Here is a 16314-nt window from a genome sequence, read left to right on the forward strand (position 1 = left end):
GGCTTACGAGTTAGTCAGACACGAGTTCTGATCTCGGCTCCTCCGCTGCCTAGCTCTGTGTCCTTGGTGAACCGCTTCATTTTTGAGCCTCAGCTTCCTTCCATCCTACACAATAACCTGACTGTCTCAGGTATGTGGTGATGATTCTGTGAAACAACGGCAGAGCAATCCGCTCAGTACACGGTCAGCGAATGTGGTGCTGATGAGCAAAGGGACCGGGATGGAACTCGGGTCCCGGGTCAGTGTTTATCTGTCCCACGTCAATCTAGTCTCTACTGTCTTCACCTTATTATTTTTTTAAAATATTTATTTATTTACTTACTTATTTTGGCTGCGCCAAGTCTTAGCTGCAGCATGCAGGATCTAGTTCTCCAACCAGGGATCAAACCCGGGCCCCCTGCATTGGGAACGCAGAGCCTCACCCACTGGACCACAGTCCTCCACTGTCTTCACTTTAGAATGAAACACTGACTATGTCTATAGTACTACAATTAAAATTCTTTTTTTTTTTTTTTTTTAAATAGGGTTTCTGCCAAACTCTGTAGTATACTTCTGAACAAAGTTGATCAATAGTTTGGCTCAACTGCAGCAAGTAACAAAGTGGAAGTTCGTGATTTTACATAAGTAAGCAGCACTCTAGACTCTTGGAGATTATGTAGTAAGAGTAATAAGAGCCGATGAATTAATCAGTCTTCTTCAGCCTAAGGCTGCTTCTAAGTTATTTTAAATGGGGGGATTCTCTCCACTCTTTTGAAACGTGTACACGTCAAGGGAAGCAGTATCTGCAGTCTTCCTTGGTGTTCACCATCACTGTTGACAATCTCTGGTGTCGCAGCCTATCGTGGTTTAGTTCACAGCCACTTGCTTCTCTCTCCAGAGTAAAACACAGGGCCCTACAAAGGGCAAAACAACCCCTGCTTTTAAGGGACGTCACTGCCCTGGTTGTTTCTTGCAGGTGCTGTTTTCTAACATTCTTCAAAGTCACTGAGCTTCAAAGTTTTAGTCCCAAAACCTTTTCAAAAAGAAGGTTGGGCTTCCCTGGTGGCGCAGTGGTTGAGAATCTGCCTGCTAATGCAGGGGACACGGGTTCGAGCCGTGGTCTGGGAAGATCCCACATGCCGCAGAGTAGCTGGGCCCGTGAGCCACAATTACTGAGCCTGCGCGTCTGGAGCCTGTGCTCCGCAACAAGAGAGGCCACGATAGTGAGAGGCCCGTGCACCGCAATGAAGAGTGGCCCCCGCTTGTCACAACTAGAGAAAGCCCTCGCACAGAAACGAAGACCCAACACAGCCATAAATTAATTAATTAATTAATTAATTAATTAAAAAAAAAAAAAGAAGGTAATTCAAATACCAAGGCAAAAGAGAAAGGGCTGGAGGATGGAGAGGAACCCTGAAAACCTCTGCCCGAGGAATCGTGATGCTTCCCTCTTAGTCTTTCCGGTTCTGAGTGACAGAAACAAGAAATGTAATCAACAGTCCAGTTAAGGTCACAACGTAAGACAGGAGGCTGACCTCTGTGTGTTCTTCCCATTGGTGGATTCCACGCTCTCCTCCAAAGACGTTCAGTGAGACGAGATAAAAGGAGACCAACAGACTCGGCACTTGGCCGAGATCCTTCCCTTGCAAGTCCTTACAGACACACTGATGTCAGAGGTACCCACAAGGTTTCAGACGCTCTGGTTTGTGCCAGGAAGAAAAGAACCTCATCTGGTCAAAGGGCTTCTGTTTTCCATGAACCCCGCTTTCTCACACAGCGACCAAAGCAGAGTGCAGCAACCCTATTTACGTCAACCCCCTTTGATCCTTTTCCTGACCCAAATCAGAAAATGACACACATCTCCGCATGCTATTGGCTGAATGAGGTTGAGCACATTACTACCTTCTTTGGGCTTCCGCTTCCTCTTTTACAAGTGGGGGTAATGACAGTGCCATCTCATGGAACTACTGTGAAGATCGAGAGGACAGCTATCATGTATTTGTGCCTGTCACACAGTAAAATAAGAGCCACTGAATGTGAGCTACTATCACCAAGAGCATCATTGTTGGCCTGGAGTCTGGAGACATGGGCCATTTCTCCAGTGAAGTAAGGCAGCTGTGGAAAGCTCTAATGAAGACTTTCAAGTTTGAAATCAACTCTCTGAAGAGAGCTTTCACTACAAATGGCACCACGTCAATGGACACTCAATCTACTCCATCCAAATGAGAATTAATATTTGCAAAGGGGCTTCCCTGGTGGCACAGTGGTTGAGAGTCTGCCTGCCAATGCAGGGGACACGGGTTCGAGCCCTGGTCTGGGAAGATCCCACATGCCGTGGAGCAACTGGGCCCGTGAGCCACAACTACTGAGCCTGCGCGTCTGGAGCCTGTGCTCCGCAACAAGAGAGGCCACAACAGTGAGAGGCCCGTGCACCGCGATGAAGAGTGGCCCCCGCTCGCCGCAACTAGAGAAAGCCCTCGCACAGAAATGAAGACCTAACACACCCAAAAATCAATCAATCAATCAATAAATTTATTTAAAAAAAAATATTTGCAAAGTATGCTTGGGAAAAAAAATTTTTTTTCCCCTTGACGTGCAAAGCAAGAAATAATGACCACACAGTAAAATTCTCTTAAAAATGTCATTTTTTGGAACTTCTGCTCTGAGGTCAGATGTGACTAACAGTCTAGCGTTTTGATTCAAGAATAAAAAGCAGAATACAGCATTCTTTAAAATCAGTTTTGCTTCAGTGTTTAATAAACTTGTCAGAAGCCTTTGTAATTTAAATACGGAAACAAGTGGGTTGTGGTTAGCTTATCGTTCATTCCAAGTGTAACACACGTTCCATACACCAATGCGCACAAGTGCACATGTACACACAGTTCCATTAGGAGATGTTTAAACATTTTTTTTAATTTAAAGAAAAGCAGAGTCCTATTTAAAAACAGCTGCCAACCCTCACACCAAATCTGTATTCTTGGAACCTTTTTCTTAAAATTGATTTTGATGAAAGAAAAAAAAAATCGAGAAAAAAAAAATTTGAAACCCAAGCAGTAGGGAAAAGATACTGTCCCTATCCATTTAAATGCATTGCCATAAGATCATCTGATAAAGATCTTATTTTCTACTTGCCTGCAAGTTCCCAGCGCTTTTTTTTTTTTTTTTTTAAAGGACCTGTCAACTCACTCCTACCCAAGTCCTACAGCAGCACGCTTGAAAACGAGGAGACATGTAACACAGGTGACTTGAAATCCCATTTGAACCACCCCACCACATCGAGCACATTCTCTGAGGAGCCTCCGAGCGCCCTGCCCACAGCAGCAGACATCAGCGTGGCCGAGCTGGGAATGCCCACCCAACGCCCACTGACCTTTTGATGACTTGTGACTTCGTCCCTGCTTCTCCCCAGCTCCTCGGCAAGTTTCACGTTCTCCTCTTGCAGTGCTGAAAGCTGCTGGGACTTCTGAGCTGCTGCCTGCTTTAGGGTTTCTCTGCAAGGACAGTGAGTGCAGGGTTACCATAGAAACAAGACAGGCAAGGAAACTGTGGGAGACGACCAGCTTCACAGCACCAAGGAAAATATATCTGGGTCACGTGCCTGATAGGCTCTATAACAACAGAAGGCAGCGTTATCTACATGCAGGAGGGGCCAAATGGCTTTAACCTCTCAGGAGGAGGACAGCTACTCGCATGTATTCCATTTTTTTTCAAACCTGATAAACACTACATCCACTCTCTCATCACCCACACTTACCCCACTTCTAAATACTCCCCATACAAAAAAGCAATGTCACTCTAAAATAAATGACAGATGAAATGGTCAGTATTCCCCTTATTTCCATTAGAAAATTATACTTAAACCTATCATGTTGATAAAGTGATTTACTTTGCTGCCATGGCACTATTCTAACTGTACAAATCTGTAATCTGTTTTTTTTTTTTTTTTCTGGCAGAAATGCATATCTGGTGGTTCCATTTGCCAGTATTTGTCAGAATCAAGTGCTGGTGGGAATCTGGGTATATTTTCAGGACAATTAGAGGTGAAATGCCCAAAGGAAATGCAGTTTTCTAATTACATAACAAGTGTTTTATTTTGATTGTATTCTTTCCATACTGCTAACTTGAAATTAAAAGAAGCAAATAAAAATACAGCTTGCTAACCATATTATACCATGAATATCAGCATATAAAATGTGAACAGGGTAAATGTATTTATTAAACATCTTCCCATTATTAAGCTTAATTGCAAATACACATCCCAAATTATCCTTTACACGTGGACATTGAAAACAGTTTATTTGATTGTTGAATTTTAGTTTTATACCATAGAAGGTTTTGATGCAATTATGAATTTTAAGTCTGTGCTGGCTATATTCCATTTAGTGAGCTGTCATACGTGGCTGAATTCTGAATCAAGTCATCTGGGTATGAATCCATCTGCTGATGCATGAACACATCTATTTTTAACTTCAGTTGTCTAATGGGTGGCAGTGCTTGGCATCTTCAGTTTTCTTGATTTTTAATTCTCCACGTACCTATAACATACCTACGGGGCCGACCTCATGAAGATATAGGGGAAGATGTCTACACAAAAATCCTCCCAGCACATTAAATTTGTCATTTTACAGAGATGTTTATTTAGCAAGTGAAGAAAAACTGAGAAGGAATTTTAGCTTCAGGTAATTAGTCATTCAAAAGCTGGGAGGCTTGATTTTAATTATGGATCAAAACACACACACACACACACACACACACACACACACACATATACACACACACGCGCACTACAGCTAAAGTTCATCTTCTGGCCAAAGTCCACCAGCTCTTGACAAATCAGAAGATTTTACTTATGATGAAATCATCATAAGCCAAACCTTTTATTCCCAAGTGGTCACCACCTTCATTAGGGGCTATTTGGTTTCAGCATTTGTGTGGCCTGTCAGAGATAAGTTCAAGATCCTGTTCTTTCTCTTTTAAAGATTTTCATCCTTTCAAATTTTTTAAATTCTTGGTTTCTATTAAGAGCCCACAGTAAAGAAAATTAAAATAAGGAGTCAAAGAAATATCAAGATGACATAAGATTTATAAAAATGATACTTGTTCAATGTTTTAAAACCTGCAAAATGATTTCATGTACATTTAATCCTCAAAGCCCAAGGAAGCTAATGTTATTATTTATATTTTAAAGATGACAAAATTGAAGCTCAGGTAAGTGAAAAGATTTGCCCCAAATCAAGTAAGTTGTAGAACCAAGAGAACTGGAGTTAAAACTGGCAGACAGACCTCAGTTGTGATTTGAATATAGAAACACCTCTTTCAATTTTTCTTTAGACCAGAGGGGATATGTACATTTCATAGAAGAAGGAGGCTCTAACAGCCCAACTTCTGGACATACTCTAAGGAATAATTCCAAAAATACCTACAAATATAATTCTCACAATTTTTTTTTTTTTAAAATGAAAGCTTATTTATTTATTTATTTATTTTTGGCTGTGTTGGGTCTTCGTTTCTGTGCGAGGGCTTTCTCTAGTTGCGGCGAGCGGGGGCCACTCCTCACTGCGGTGCACGGGCCTCCCACTATCGCGGCCCCTCCTGCTGCGGAGCACAGGCTCCAGACGCGCAGGCTCAGTAGTTGTGGCTCACGGGCCTAGCCGCTCCGCGGCATGTGGGATCCTCCCAGACCAGGGCTCGAACCCGTGTCCCCTGCACCGGCAGGCGGACTCTCAACCACTGCGCCACCAGGGAAGCCCTCTCACAATTTTTAAAGATGCTTTTCTTTCTACATTATAAGATAGATGTCTTGCAACAGAAAAGGAGACTGTCGCAGTTTTAAAACTGAGAGGCAAACATTGCTAATATTGACTTGCAGACATTCTGCTTAGGAATCTATCATAAACCTATTAATTACCATGCTAAATATATTCTAGATTTATTACTGTGCCAGGTGAGTAATTAAAGGCAAAAATTAGATGGCTTATATCGTTTTCCCTGAGAGTCAAAAATTACACACCAGAGAGAAACCATTTTATTCTCTCTCTCCAACTAAAAATAGGAGCTGGCTCACCAAAATCAAGTTTTCCTAAAACCGGTTGAGTAAGTGACATAGAGGAAAATGAACATTTAGTTGCAAATGCTGGGATTCCAGGGCAGAGGGCAAGTTTCTGTAGGAGGTAGCTCCCGTTAGAACTCCTGGGTCTGCATAGGTGTCCTGGCAGGTGAAGAGAAACACCTGAAAAGCTCTAGAGGCCATGAAGATCCCAGGTACGTGCTAAACCTCGAAAAACAGACAGCTGCTCCTTCCCTAGCTCGGAGCACCGGGGAACAAGACTAAGGAACAGTAAAAGGACTGCTTTTTTCTTTTTAAGAAGCACTGTTCTCATGACACAGTACATTTATATCAGCTGGTCCCTGAAATGCGGCCAAGTCTCAGGCAGGGAACAATGAGTCACTGGGGGTGGGGGGCGCTTTCAACCCACTCCTCACACCTCCCTCCAGCAGCTTCCCACGTATGTCACCGCTGTGTCTCCCACTGCCCCTCCGTCCTGCTAAGAGTCCCGGCCTTGACCGGCCAAGTTACTGGCACAAGGCACGATTCTCGCAGCCCTGCTGGGCCAGGACAATCAGAAGCAGCGCAGGCCCTGTCTGCCCTGTGGTCTGGCTTCCCCTGGCCTGAACTCCCTGCTCAGGGATCAGAGACCCGGGAACCGGGCCCGGGGAGGAAGGCGCAGGTGAGGTGGACGGCAGCGCAGCCCACAGGCTTTTGCTCTTGCTCCCTTGCGGCCGCAGGCCCGAGGCTGAGCTTTCCTTATTCAATGGGGTCGTTCAAAGAAGGGCACGCAGAAAGAGCTTCCCTCTCGGCAGGGGTGAAACCACCCCACACGGAGTGGGGTGGGGGACATGACAGAGAGACTGAGTGAGGAGGGTGACACTTAACGCTAGACCAGTGCGACGACCCTTACAGGAGACGCCCAGATAGCCCTGCAGGAGACAGGAATTCCACCTCTCAGGTGGGTCCCCTCTGGTCCCACCCCTCCACTACCCAGCACGGCCCAGAGAGCTCAGAGTGGGGTGATGGCAGAGGGGGCGTGGTGAGGGTATCTTCTCCCGACGCTCAGATCCTCCCTCACCAGCTGCCTTTGTGACGCAGATGATGGGCTCCAGACACTCAGGTGAGCAGAGCTACTGTGTCACCGGGGAGCGGGGGGGGACCCTGAACTGTAGCTGAACCCATCCTCTCTGAACTGATTTGAATTCGTTTTTCCTATCACAGTGACCGTTTCTATTTGTGCCCTTCGCCTTCGGCAGACCAGGAGATTCAAGCCTCTCCTGGTGGCCGGTCACCACGACTGTGCACGTACACATCGGTGTAAAAGGAACCGTTGGGAGCTGTTTAAACACCACCCAGAGAAACATCACTAAAACCAAGACTGCCAAAAGGATCCACCATCAATGTCGTGAGCTGTCCATCCCCTCAGATGAGCAGCTCAGATGAGATCATTTCTAGGAGGATTTTAAGAACTCGCAGAAGAACTAGACACAGTATGCTAATTTAACCCGAGCTTGATCAACACATAGTATTGAGGATGGTGACTTGGGAACAGCAGTTTGGAACTGGTGCTTTTGTTTGTGTTTGAATCTCATCTATTCGTTTGATCAAAACTGGAAATAAATAATACAAACCCTCGGAGGGCAGGGTCCACACGCAATTCACCTTTGTATCCTTCCTAGCTTAACTGTACCTAGAACAAAGGACATGCTCAAACGTTCACCAGATTAGTTGGCTTTGAATTTCAGGTTCACATGGCTGATACAGTATAGTTCTCAGAACAGATAAGCAAAATGAAATCTACTCTGTAACTGTCACTTACAATGCCAGATAAATAACCACCTGCAATGATTATAAGAACCAAACTCGAAAGGTGGTATTGACAAAGGAAACATGGGCAGCCTGTGTGCCTGAAATCTAGGCAGCAGACTGATGGGTGAACCTTGTTTGGAAAGAGTCTCCCAAAATTCTGCTCTTTTAATTTCCACGCCAGAAGATTAGATTACTCTTAAAATCAAGACTACTGACAATCTCAAAAGTGCATGCTTTTTTTTTTTTTCCCTATAGAAAGAGTTTTGAGGGATTGATTCACAGAGGGTCTGATGTTTCCTAATGTTGAAATTAGCTACCATGTAAGCATACTACTTTAAAAAGCTCTGGGCGGGCTTCCCTGGTGGCGCAGTGGTTGAGAATCTGCCTGCCAATGCAGGGGACACGGGTTCGAGCCCTGGTCTGGGAAGATCCCACATGCCACGGAGCAACTAGGCCCGTGAGCCACAACTACTGAGCGTGCGCGTCTGGAGCCTGTGCTCCGCAACAAGAGAGGCCACGACAGTGAGAGGCCCGCACACCGCGATGAAGAGTGGCCTCCGCTTGCCACAACTAGAGAAAGCCCTCGCACAGAAACGAAGACCCAACACAGCCAAAAATAAAATAAATAAATAAATTAATTAAAATACTTATTAAAAAAAATAAAAAATTTAAAAAGCTCTGATTCCCCTTGGATTTTCATAAGGCTTTACCAAGTCACATTTGAATTCCAGCTGTCCTAACTCATCAGCCAGCACACATTTCATTTTGATCCTGTAACTTAGCTATAGTTCTGACTTCACAGTGTAACGTTACAGGGGTGACTTCTCGGGTTTGCAACAGCGTTCGGGGGGCAGGAGGGAGACTATTACTTTTGACTACATACTTGTCAAGTATTCTAAAAATAATTAGCATTGTTTTCCCTTTTGCAATTTTAAATTAGTGCCATAATTTCTCTCAAAGGAGGTAAACTTACATTTCTTTCTTGAATTCTTCCATTTTTTGGTTCTCTACAGTCAGAAGTTCTTTTGATTTGTTCAGCTCTTCCATATTTTTCAAGTTGTTTTCTTTAAGTGTATCCAACTTAAACACCAAGAGAAAAAAACTTGATGAAATTATTTCATTTTCCAATCACATGACTGGATAGACAAATCATTCATGAAAAGGTGCATTAGAAAGGTGAAATTAGTCATTTGCAAAACAAACAAACAAAAAGATCACCTGGGTGAAGAGATTATAAATGATCAAGTCTATTATAAACTGCAACCTCCCCCTTACTTTAGTCAGACATGTGCTGTACACCTGGCCAAAATGTCAAACTAAATTGCTACATAAATTAAAGCAAAAGTTTTCTTTCACCTTGTATACAATTCTCAAAATTTATCATTGAACTTGCTATTCATGTATAATCCATCTTAAAAAAAAACCAAAAAGAAATTGCAAAGGCATGCCATCAGCAAGGATTAATTCTCTGGAATGAAAATAAACCACTTTCTTCCCCAAAGACTAGTCATTTAGGATAAGATATTTTTCAATGTCAGTACCAAACTTCTATGGTCCTCATTATAAAAATTATTGGGATATTTGTAGATGGGAAAAGATTTAGTTATTCATCTCAACTTCAATCTGAAAAGGAAAAGGTCATGTAGTGAGACTGAAAACCACTCACTCACATTCAGCCCCATCACCTGCCCATGGGGGACACAGCCAGCCTAGGTCCTGGCCCCTGGTGGGAAAGCCAGACACATTACTAGAAGGAGTGGGGATGACCGACCACAGGCTCTGGCAGGTGGCTGGAGTTCGAGGTGTGCATCCCCCAAGGATGGGGAGCTCTTCACGGGTGATCCATTACACAGGGTGTGCTTCTGGCGCCTTGCTGGCTTTCTAGGACGTGTATCGTTATCTCTACAGCCAAAGGTGCTTCTGTCCTGTCACCTGCTACCAGTCAGGAGCCCTAGAAAGTGTCTTGCTAGTTTCAACACCACCATCTCCCTTTTAATGCCCCCTAACATTCCAGATTCATGGAATGTTCAGTGGGTCCAAAAACTGATTCCTCCAGTCTGTATTCTGGCTGTAACAAGACACCAAGGGGTATGGTTTAGAAGCACACAATTCTCCCTGAATCTATCTTCAAAGGTTAGAGACATTCCCTAAAATCTTCTCATTTACTTTACTTTCTAATTTTGGTTATCACCTATTATTTTTGATGCTTTTATATTTTCAGCTGATGTCCTCTTCTGTTAGGACTGTCAATTCCTAAACGTACTCTTTTCTTTTTTTTTTTTAATTTTTATTTATTTATTTTTCTTTTTTTATACAGCAGGTTCTTATTAGTCATCAATTTTATAAACATACTCTTTTCTATGTCAAGTTTTATTTACCCTATAATTATCTCAAAATGTTCATGTCTTTATGGATTTCAATCATTGACCTTCCATCATGAGAAGGTCTGATCTTTATAGCAGCTATTCAATGCGGCTCTCCGGATTTTCCCTGGCTTTAATTTCTTAACCTCTTACCTGGCTATTGCTTTAAAAAGCATTTCAAGTTCTACAAAACTTCACATAACTATTTCGGCGAAGCAATCTGCTTGAGATTTATGTAACAGCTTTCCAAAGAAAGAAAGGGTTGGTATGAGCTGGGGGTGGGGGGACTGGGAATCAAAGGAAGGTGCAAGAATAAGAAATGCTACTTCTGGACAGAATCAAAATTATCTTGAGGCCGCAAATCTATCCAAGACCCAGAAGTGACTGATTCAAAATGAGACAAAAGGGAACCAGTACTGAATTAGGCCAAGAAAAAGGCCTATGTCAAACTCAGGGCTGCGGGGTGGAATTCAGTGGCTCAAAGTTGGGAGAAAGTTGAGAAAAAAAGCATGTGTGATTTAAGATAAAAAAATACAAAAGCTAGAGAATGTTATCGGTACCTCCTCTCATTAGTTCTATCACTGAACAATTATCACAGAAAGCCACGCTGTTAGGGTTTTCCCCTCCTTTTTTAAAGGTTGATCCTACTAAATAAGTAATGAAGTAATACACTTTATTTAATATTATCATCCCGGTGTACGTTTGACTCCACTAACATACATCAAACCTGTGTAAGGCCACACTTCAAAAAATAAACAATCCTGAGTTAGTGATCAAACACTCCATGAAGTCGGTAAGCCGTCCTTTGTACAAAAAGCCATTTAAATCTGATTACTTCGTTCTGCAGTTTTTCATTTGTTTGCTTGGAATCCTCCAAGGAGGCCAGAGTTTCTGTCTTCTCTTTGGTCATCTGTTCCATTATCTGCATGGCATCTTCTGTTGTTTGAGCAGCCTAAATACGAGAAAGCACTGTGAGAAATGAGGGCACCCCTCACCAACCCGGGGAGGTGACTAACGCTCAGGCCATAGGGCTCAGGGTCTGTGTGGTGAAGGAAATCACACAGAGACGGCGAGCCAATCACTGACCCCATGCCGAAGCAGACAGACCAAGACATCAAAGGTCTTCACTCCGAAGCAGAACAAAGTTACAGACCCTTTTTGTGCCATTTTTTCAACAGGCTAACTGTAATATGCAATTTGTGTTTTTTCAGACCCCTCTAAACCTACATTTTCTAAGTTCCAAGTTCCACTAACAACAGTGCTCACTATTCTGACTTATGTTTGAGAGAAATGCTTAGCAATAATACAGAGTAACATCCTTATGTGGCCGAATTTTCTCTTCATCATATTTATTGTTAAAAATTTAAAATACTATTCTTGCTATCTCAAATTCGGGGCTTTTGAGATCACTTGGGATTTAGGTTGGGAACTTCTCAAATAAAAATAAAAATTATTTGGGCAATTACAGTGTAAGGCTCAAGCGTTTAATGAGAAGCACTGAATGACAAAGTCGATGAGAAGCTGTAGGTAATGAACATAAGCATGGCTGTGAATAAAAAAGATAACATGCATATGGAAACAAATCCTTAGCTGATAAGATATTGAAAAAAATCACCTAAGTGAATTAAACTCTTTTTAGGCACTTGCTTATTACAATTTCATGTGGTCTAATAAAGCTTATGGGAATTCTGCCTTTATACCTTCCCTGTTACCAACTGTGGAGATTTCCCTGGAATCTTCCAATTCCAAATGAAGAGACACAATGAAACAATTAAAAGTCACATAGAAGATACTTTGTTTTAACATGTGCCCATTTTACTATTGTTCTTAAGCCTTTAAGAACCACTGTTGCCTTTTTCACAAAAAAATTCTCCCTACATTAAAAAAATCTATCCTTTTTATTCACAGTTTGCAATTTTTTCTAACGGAGAGGGACAACTGCTATTAGACATTTAGTAAAGAGTTGCCCTTTCAGGTGGTGACAAAGAGCTTGAGATATCTAAGCCAGTGATTAAATGGGGTGGGCCTCCTTCTTCAGAAACAAAGACAAATCCCTCAGCCACTGCAGGGTTAGTGCACAGGGTTAGGCCAGGTGCTCAGCACTTGAACCTCCCACTTTACCGTAAAGGACTGCAGAGTCTCGAGCTCTCTAATTTTAAGAGTGAGCTTGCTCTTGTCTTTCCTCAAAATACGGTTTTCATTTTGAGATTCTAGGAGGTTGACTGAGATATGGCTGTTGGTTTTGGCCAACTGGCTGATCTCTTTCTGAAGGATGAAGTAGCTTTCGGCCAGCTTCTCCTTCTCCTTCAGGAGCTCGTCCTTCTTCAGCATCATCTCTCTTTTCTCAGCCAGGAGGTTCTTGTTGTCCTGCATCACCCTGGCCCGCTCGGCCAGGGTCACCTCGTGGTTCAGCCGCAGGTCATCCAGCATCTTGGTGAGGCAGCTGTGCAGCTCCTGCAGTTCCAGCTTGGATTTGGACAAGGCAGCAAAATCGCTCTTCAGAGTCTCTATGCTGGCGGCCAACTGAGCCGTCTCTGCGCTCAAGAGTTCCTTCTCCTTAACAATCTCCGCCACTTTCTGCTCTGAGTTGGCCTTGTCTTGGATTAGCACAAAGTTCTCGGACTGGAGCTCCCTGGTGCACACCCTCAGCTCCCCCACCTCCTGCTCCAGGAGAACCACTCTCCCGTGGAGTTGGCTGTTTTCACACAAGGACGACTCTTTGTCCTGGGTCCTGGCTTCTTTCTCCAGGACTAGGGACTGCTGCATCATGTGGATCTTCTCATTTAACTTCTGACACTCTTCTTGCAGGTTCAACCCCTCCTTCAGCAAGATGTTCTTTTCGGAACAGCAAGCCTTGAGTTCAGCGTTCAAACTCTCCTTTGCTTGCAGTACGTTAGCGTGTTCTTTCTCCAGAGTCTTTTTGGCATTTTGAGCCTCTTTCAGCATCAAAGCGAGATCACGCCTGGTGGCTGCGAGTCCTTGGTTTTCCTTTTTTCTCTCTTGAAGCTCTCTCTTCAGGGCATCGAGATTACCGAGCAGTTTCATCTTCTCGTGCACAATGATTCTTCTGTTTGCAGACTCTTGATCGTATTTCTTTTTAAGGTCTTCTATGGCTTTGATGGAATTCTCCCTTTCTGCAAGTAAATCTGTATTTTGCATTTCCAGTACAGATTTTTCTTTCAAGAGACTATCCTGCTGCTTTTTGAGCTTAGTGATTTTCTGACAAACCATCTCCTTCTCGGAAGTTAGGTAAGTGATCTTCTCGTTCAGGTTCATCTCGATGTGGGCAGCCTCTTCCGAGCATTTGTTGAGTTTTTCAGTGATGAGCCTATTTTCATTTAGAAGTTCTTCTTTTTTGGCCAAGAGCCTTCTCTCAGACGAGGCCAGGGTTTCTCTTTCACGCAGAAGCTGGATGCGCTCGGAGTCTGTGATCTCCCGACTGGTCTTCATTTCTTCCAGCAGCTTGGTGAGGCTTGTGTTTGTGGCCTGAAGTTGCAGAGTCTCCAGCTCGGCCTCCCTCAGAGCCTTGCTGGCCTCCTGCAGCTGCGCGCGGAGCCCACTGGCTTCCGTGCTGAGCAGATGTTTGACCTGGAGGGCAGCCTCCAGGCTGGCATTCAGCTTTTCCTGATCTTGAAGCAGCATGTCCTTCTCAAACTGCAGATCTTTGCTGTTTTGGAGGAGATGGTCTCTTTCGATCTTTAAGGCTATGCACATGTTATCAAGACCTGACTGTTTCTCCAAAACTGACTTTTTCTCAATTGTGAGATTTTCCATCTCCTGCACCAAGCTTTTCTGATCTTTGACTAGCTCCTCATAGGAGCTCTGAAGCTTCTGAATAATCTCATCTTTATCTTCAGCCAACACAAGGTTTTCAGTTACAAGCTTCTTGATATGATCCTCCAGGTGATCTTTTTCTTCCAGATTCTTCTTAGATTCAGCCATCAAAATATCTTGGCTGAACTGGAGTTCCTCTGTGAGTGCCTGCAAGCTTGCTTTGGAAGCCTGCAAAGACTCATTTTCCATATTTATCTTCAAGAGTTCTTCCTGTGCGTTATTGATTTCTTTAAGTAATTTCTCTCTCTCAACAGCCAAAGCTGCTTTATTGAGCTGCTCCTGCTGATAAAGCTTTTCAGCATCTTGCTTTTCTTCTAAGACTTTCTCCTTTTCTAAATTAAGAGTTTCGTTTACTGACCATAGCTTCTGTTGGTCTTCCTGAAGTAAAGTTATTTTGGCCTCCACCTCTACAAGCTTTGACAAAAGTGAGCCTTTTTCTAACTTTAAAGCATTTCCCTCCTGTGCAAGAAGCTGCTTCTCTGATTTCAGACCCCTCAGCTCTTCTGACATTAGTTCAATTTCTTTTTTGGCTGATGTTAATAAGTAAGTTAGCGACTACAGAAACAAAAGATGGAAAGAATGGAAACAAAATGAAATCAAGCAGACAAATGCAAGCCCGAATAACTTAATGTAACCTAAACCATAAAAGTTAAAAAAATTTTTACAATAAATGTCATAGAAACTATCTGGATAACAAGGGAAAGAAACTCGATGAACAGAGCCCATAAAAGGATAATGCAAAGCAAGTTTAGCTTTGCAAAGTGCTGATATATCTATTGGTTTATCTTTGAAACAACTTTTGAAGTATTCCTGATAGACACCTAGAAGATACAAACAGTAGTTTGACTTTGATGCCAGGGCATGAAATTCTTTCCTGCCATTCCAATTATCCAATTGTTTCTATTGTAGAAGGGATTCATAGAATTTTTTAAAACACAATCTAAAGAACTACAAAAAGTGAGTATACTTTAACCAAAAAAGAGGAGGAAGAGCAAGGTATTATAAACTGTTGCTTTTCAAACTAAATGAAGAGCCTTACTTACTAAAGGACCTGGCCTGAGACTGATTTAGCTTCAATATTACATATAACTTAGTAAAAATACAGACTAATTTTCTAGTCTTTGGCAACCAAAATAAATGGGCTTTAAAAAAGTGTATTGGTTTATAAAGTAAATTGACCACAATGTCTCTACCAGCGCTGTCCAGAACTTTCTGCAATGATACAAATGGACTTTATCTGCGCTGTCCATTGTGGTGGACCACACGTGCAGTGCTTGCGACTGAGAGGATGAATTTATAACTTGAACTAATTTAGATTTAAATGGCCACACGTAGCTAGTGGCTACTGTACTGGACGGCACAGCTATAGTTCATTGGCTCTTAAACTAGGGAACATGGGAGCATTGTGGGCTCCACGAATCTCCTGAGGTTTCATCTAAAACTTGTTGAGTGCATATACCAGCTTTCCTGGGGAAAATATCTTAAGGTTTCATCAGATTCTCAAAAGAGTCTGTTGAGCCCCTGCTGTTGACAACATTGAGATTCACGGAAATCGGAGATGCAGACAACTCTGGAGGGGGAACAATCCTGGCATTTTAACCAAATGATCCTTATAAAAACAACAACAACAACAACAAACACAATTAATGAGCCTTCACACAAACCACTAGAATGCTGTGGTTTGGTCAGGCTGCAACATTTTAAGGGAAACACTAAAAAACTAGAGTCTGTCCAGATAAAGGGAACCACAAAGACAAAAACTCTGGAAATTATATCCAGTTGTTAAATGGCTCATAAACCTGGAGACACATCGCAGGGAAAAGAGAAAGCTTTGATGGACAGCATGTAGAAGAAAGAAAATTTAGGCATCTTATATATGACATGTATTACATGTCATGCTACACTTAATTTTATAAGTTTTAAATGGGCTCTGTTTCAAGTCCTATGTATGCTCTTTTCTATTTTCTGTCTACTAAACTCATATATATATATATATATATATATATATATATATATATATATATATATATAAACATTTCTCTGACACATTAAAAATAATTAAAGACAAGTATTTGCTTTTCTTTGAGCAATTTAGATGGGAGTAGAAGGGTTGAATTTCATTACGTTACCAGAGTCAAAAAACATATTGGGACACTGACACGATCCTGACACCATACAATGAAAATCAGTGTATCAAGTTCTACTCTACTTAGCAGTAGGATGTTTTCTCACAGCCCTTAAATCCAGCTTCCTTGTTGATGAGCTCGTAGTGCCTTCCTG

General features: G+C 42.5%; 1 protein-coding gene across 5 annotated transcripts in view; it reads right to left on the minus strand.

Moving 5' to 3' along the window:
- Nucleotides 1–16314, minus strand: part of CLIP1 (CAP-Gly domain containing linker protein 1) — a 125239-nt gene that overhangs the window by 27105 nt on the left and 81820 nt on the right. For 4 of the 5 annotated variants that reach the window (XM_082418005.1, XM_082418004.1, XM_082418002.1 and 1 more), the window contains 3 exons: nt 11036–11152; nt 8811–8917; nt 3350–3470 (listed from right to left, as the gene is read on the minus strand). In XM_082418005.1, coding sequence (XP_082274131.1) covers nt 3350–3470; nt 8811–8917; nt 11036–11152 — 345 coding nt within the window. Of the gene's footprint in view, nt 1–3349; nt 3471–8810; nt 8918–11035; nt 11153–12321; nt 14590–16314 lie in introns of all 5 variants that reach the window. The other variant, XM_082418006.1, reaches the window with a different exon arrangement.

The sequence above is a fragment of the Balaenoptera physalus genome, assembly GCF_965194825.1.
Source record: "Balaenoptera physalus genome assembly, chromosome: 12".
NCBI classification, from domain to species: domain Eukaryota; kingdom Metazoa; phylum Chordata; class Mammalia; order Artiodactyla; family Balaenopteridae; genus Balaenoptera; species Balaenoptera physalus.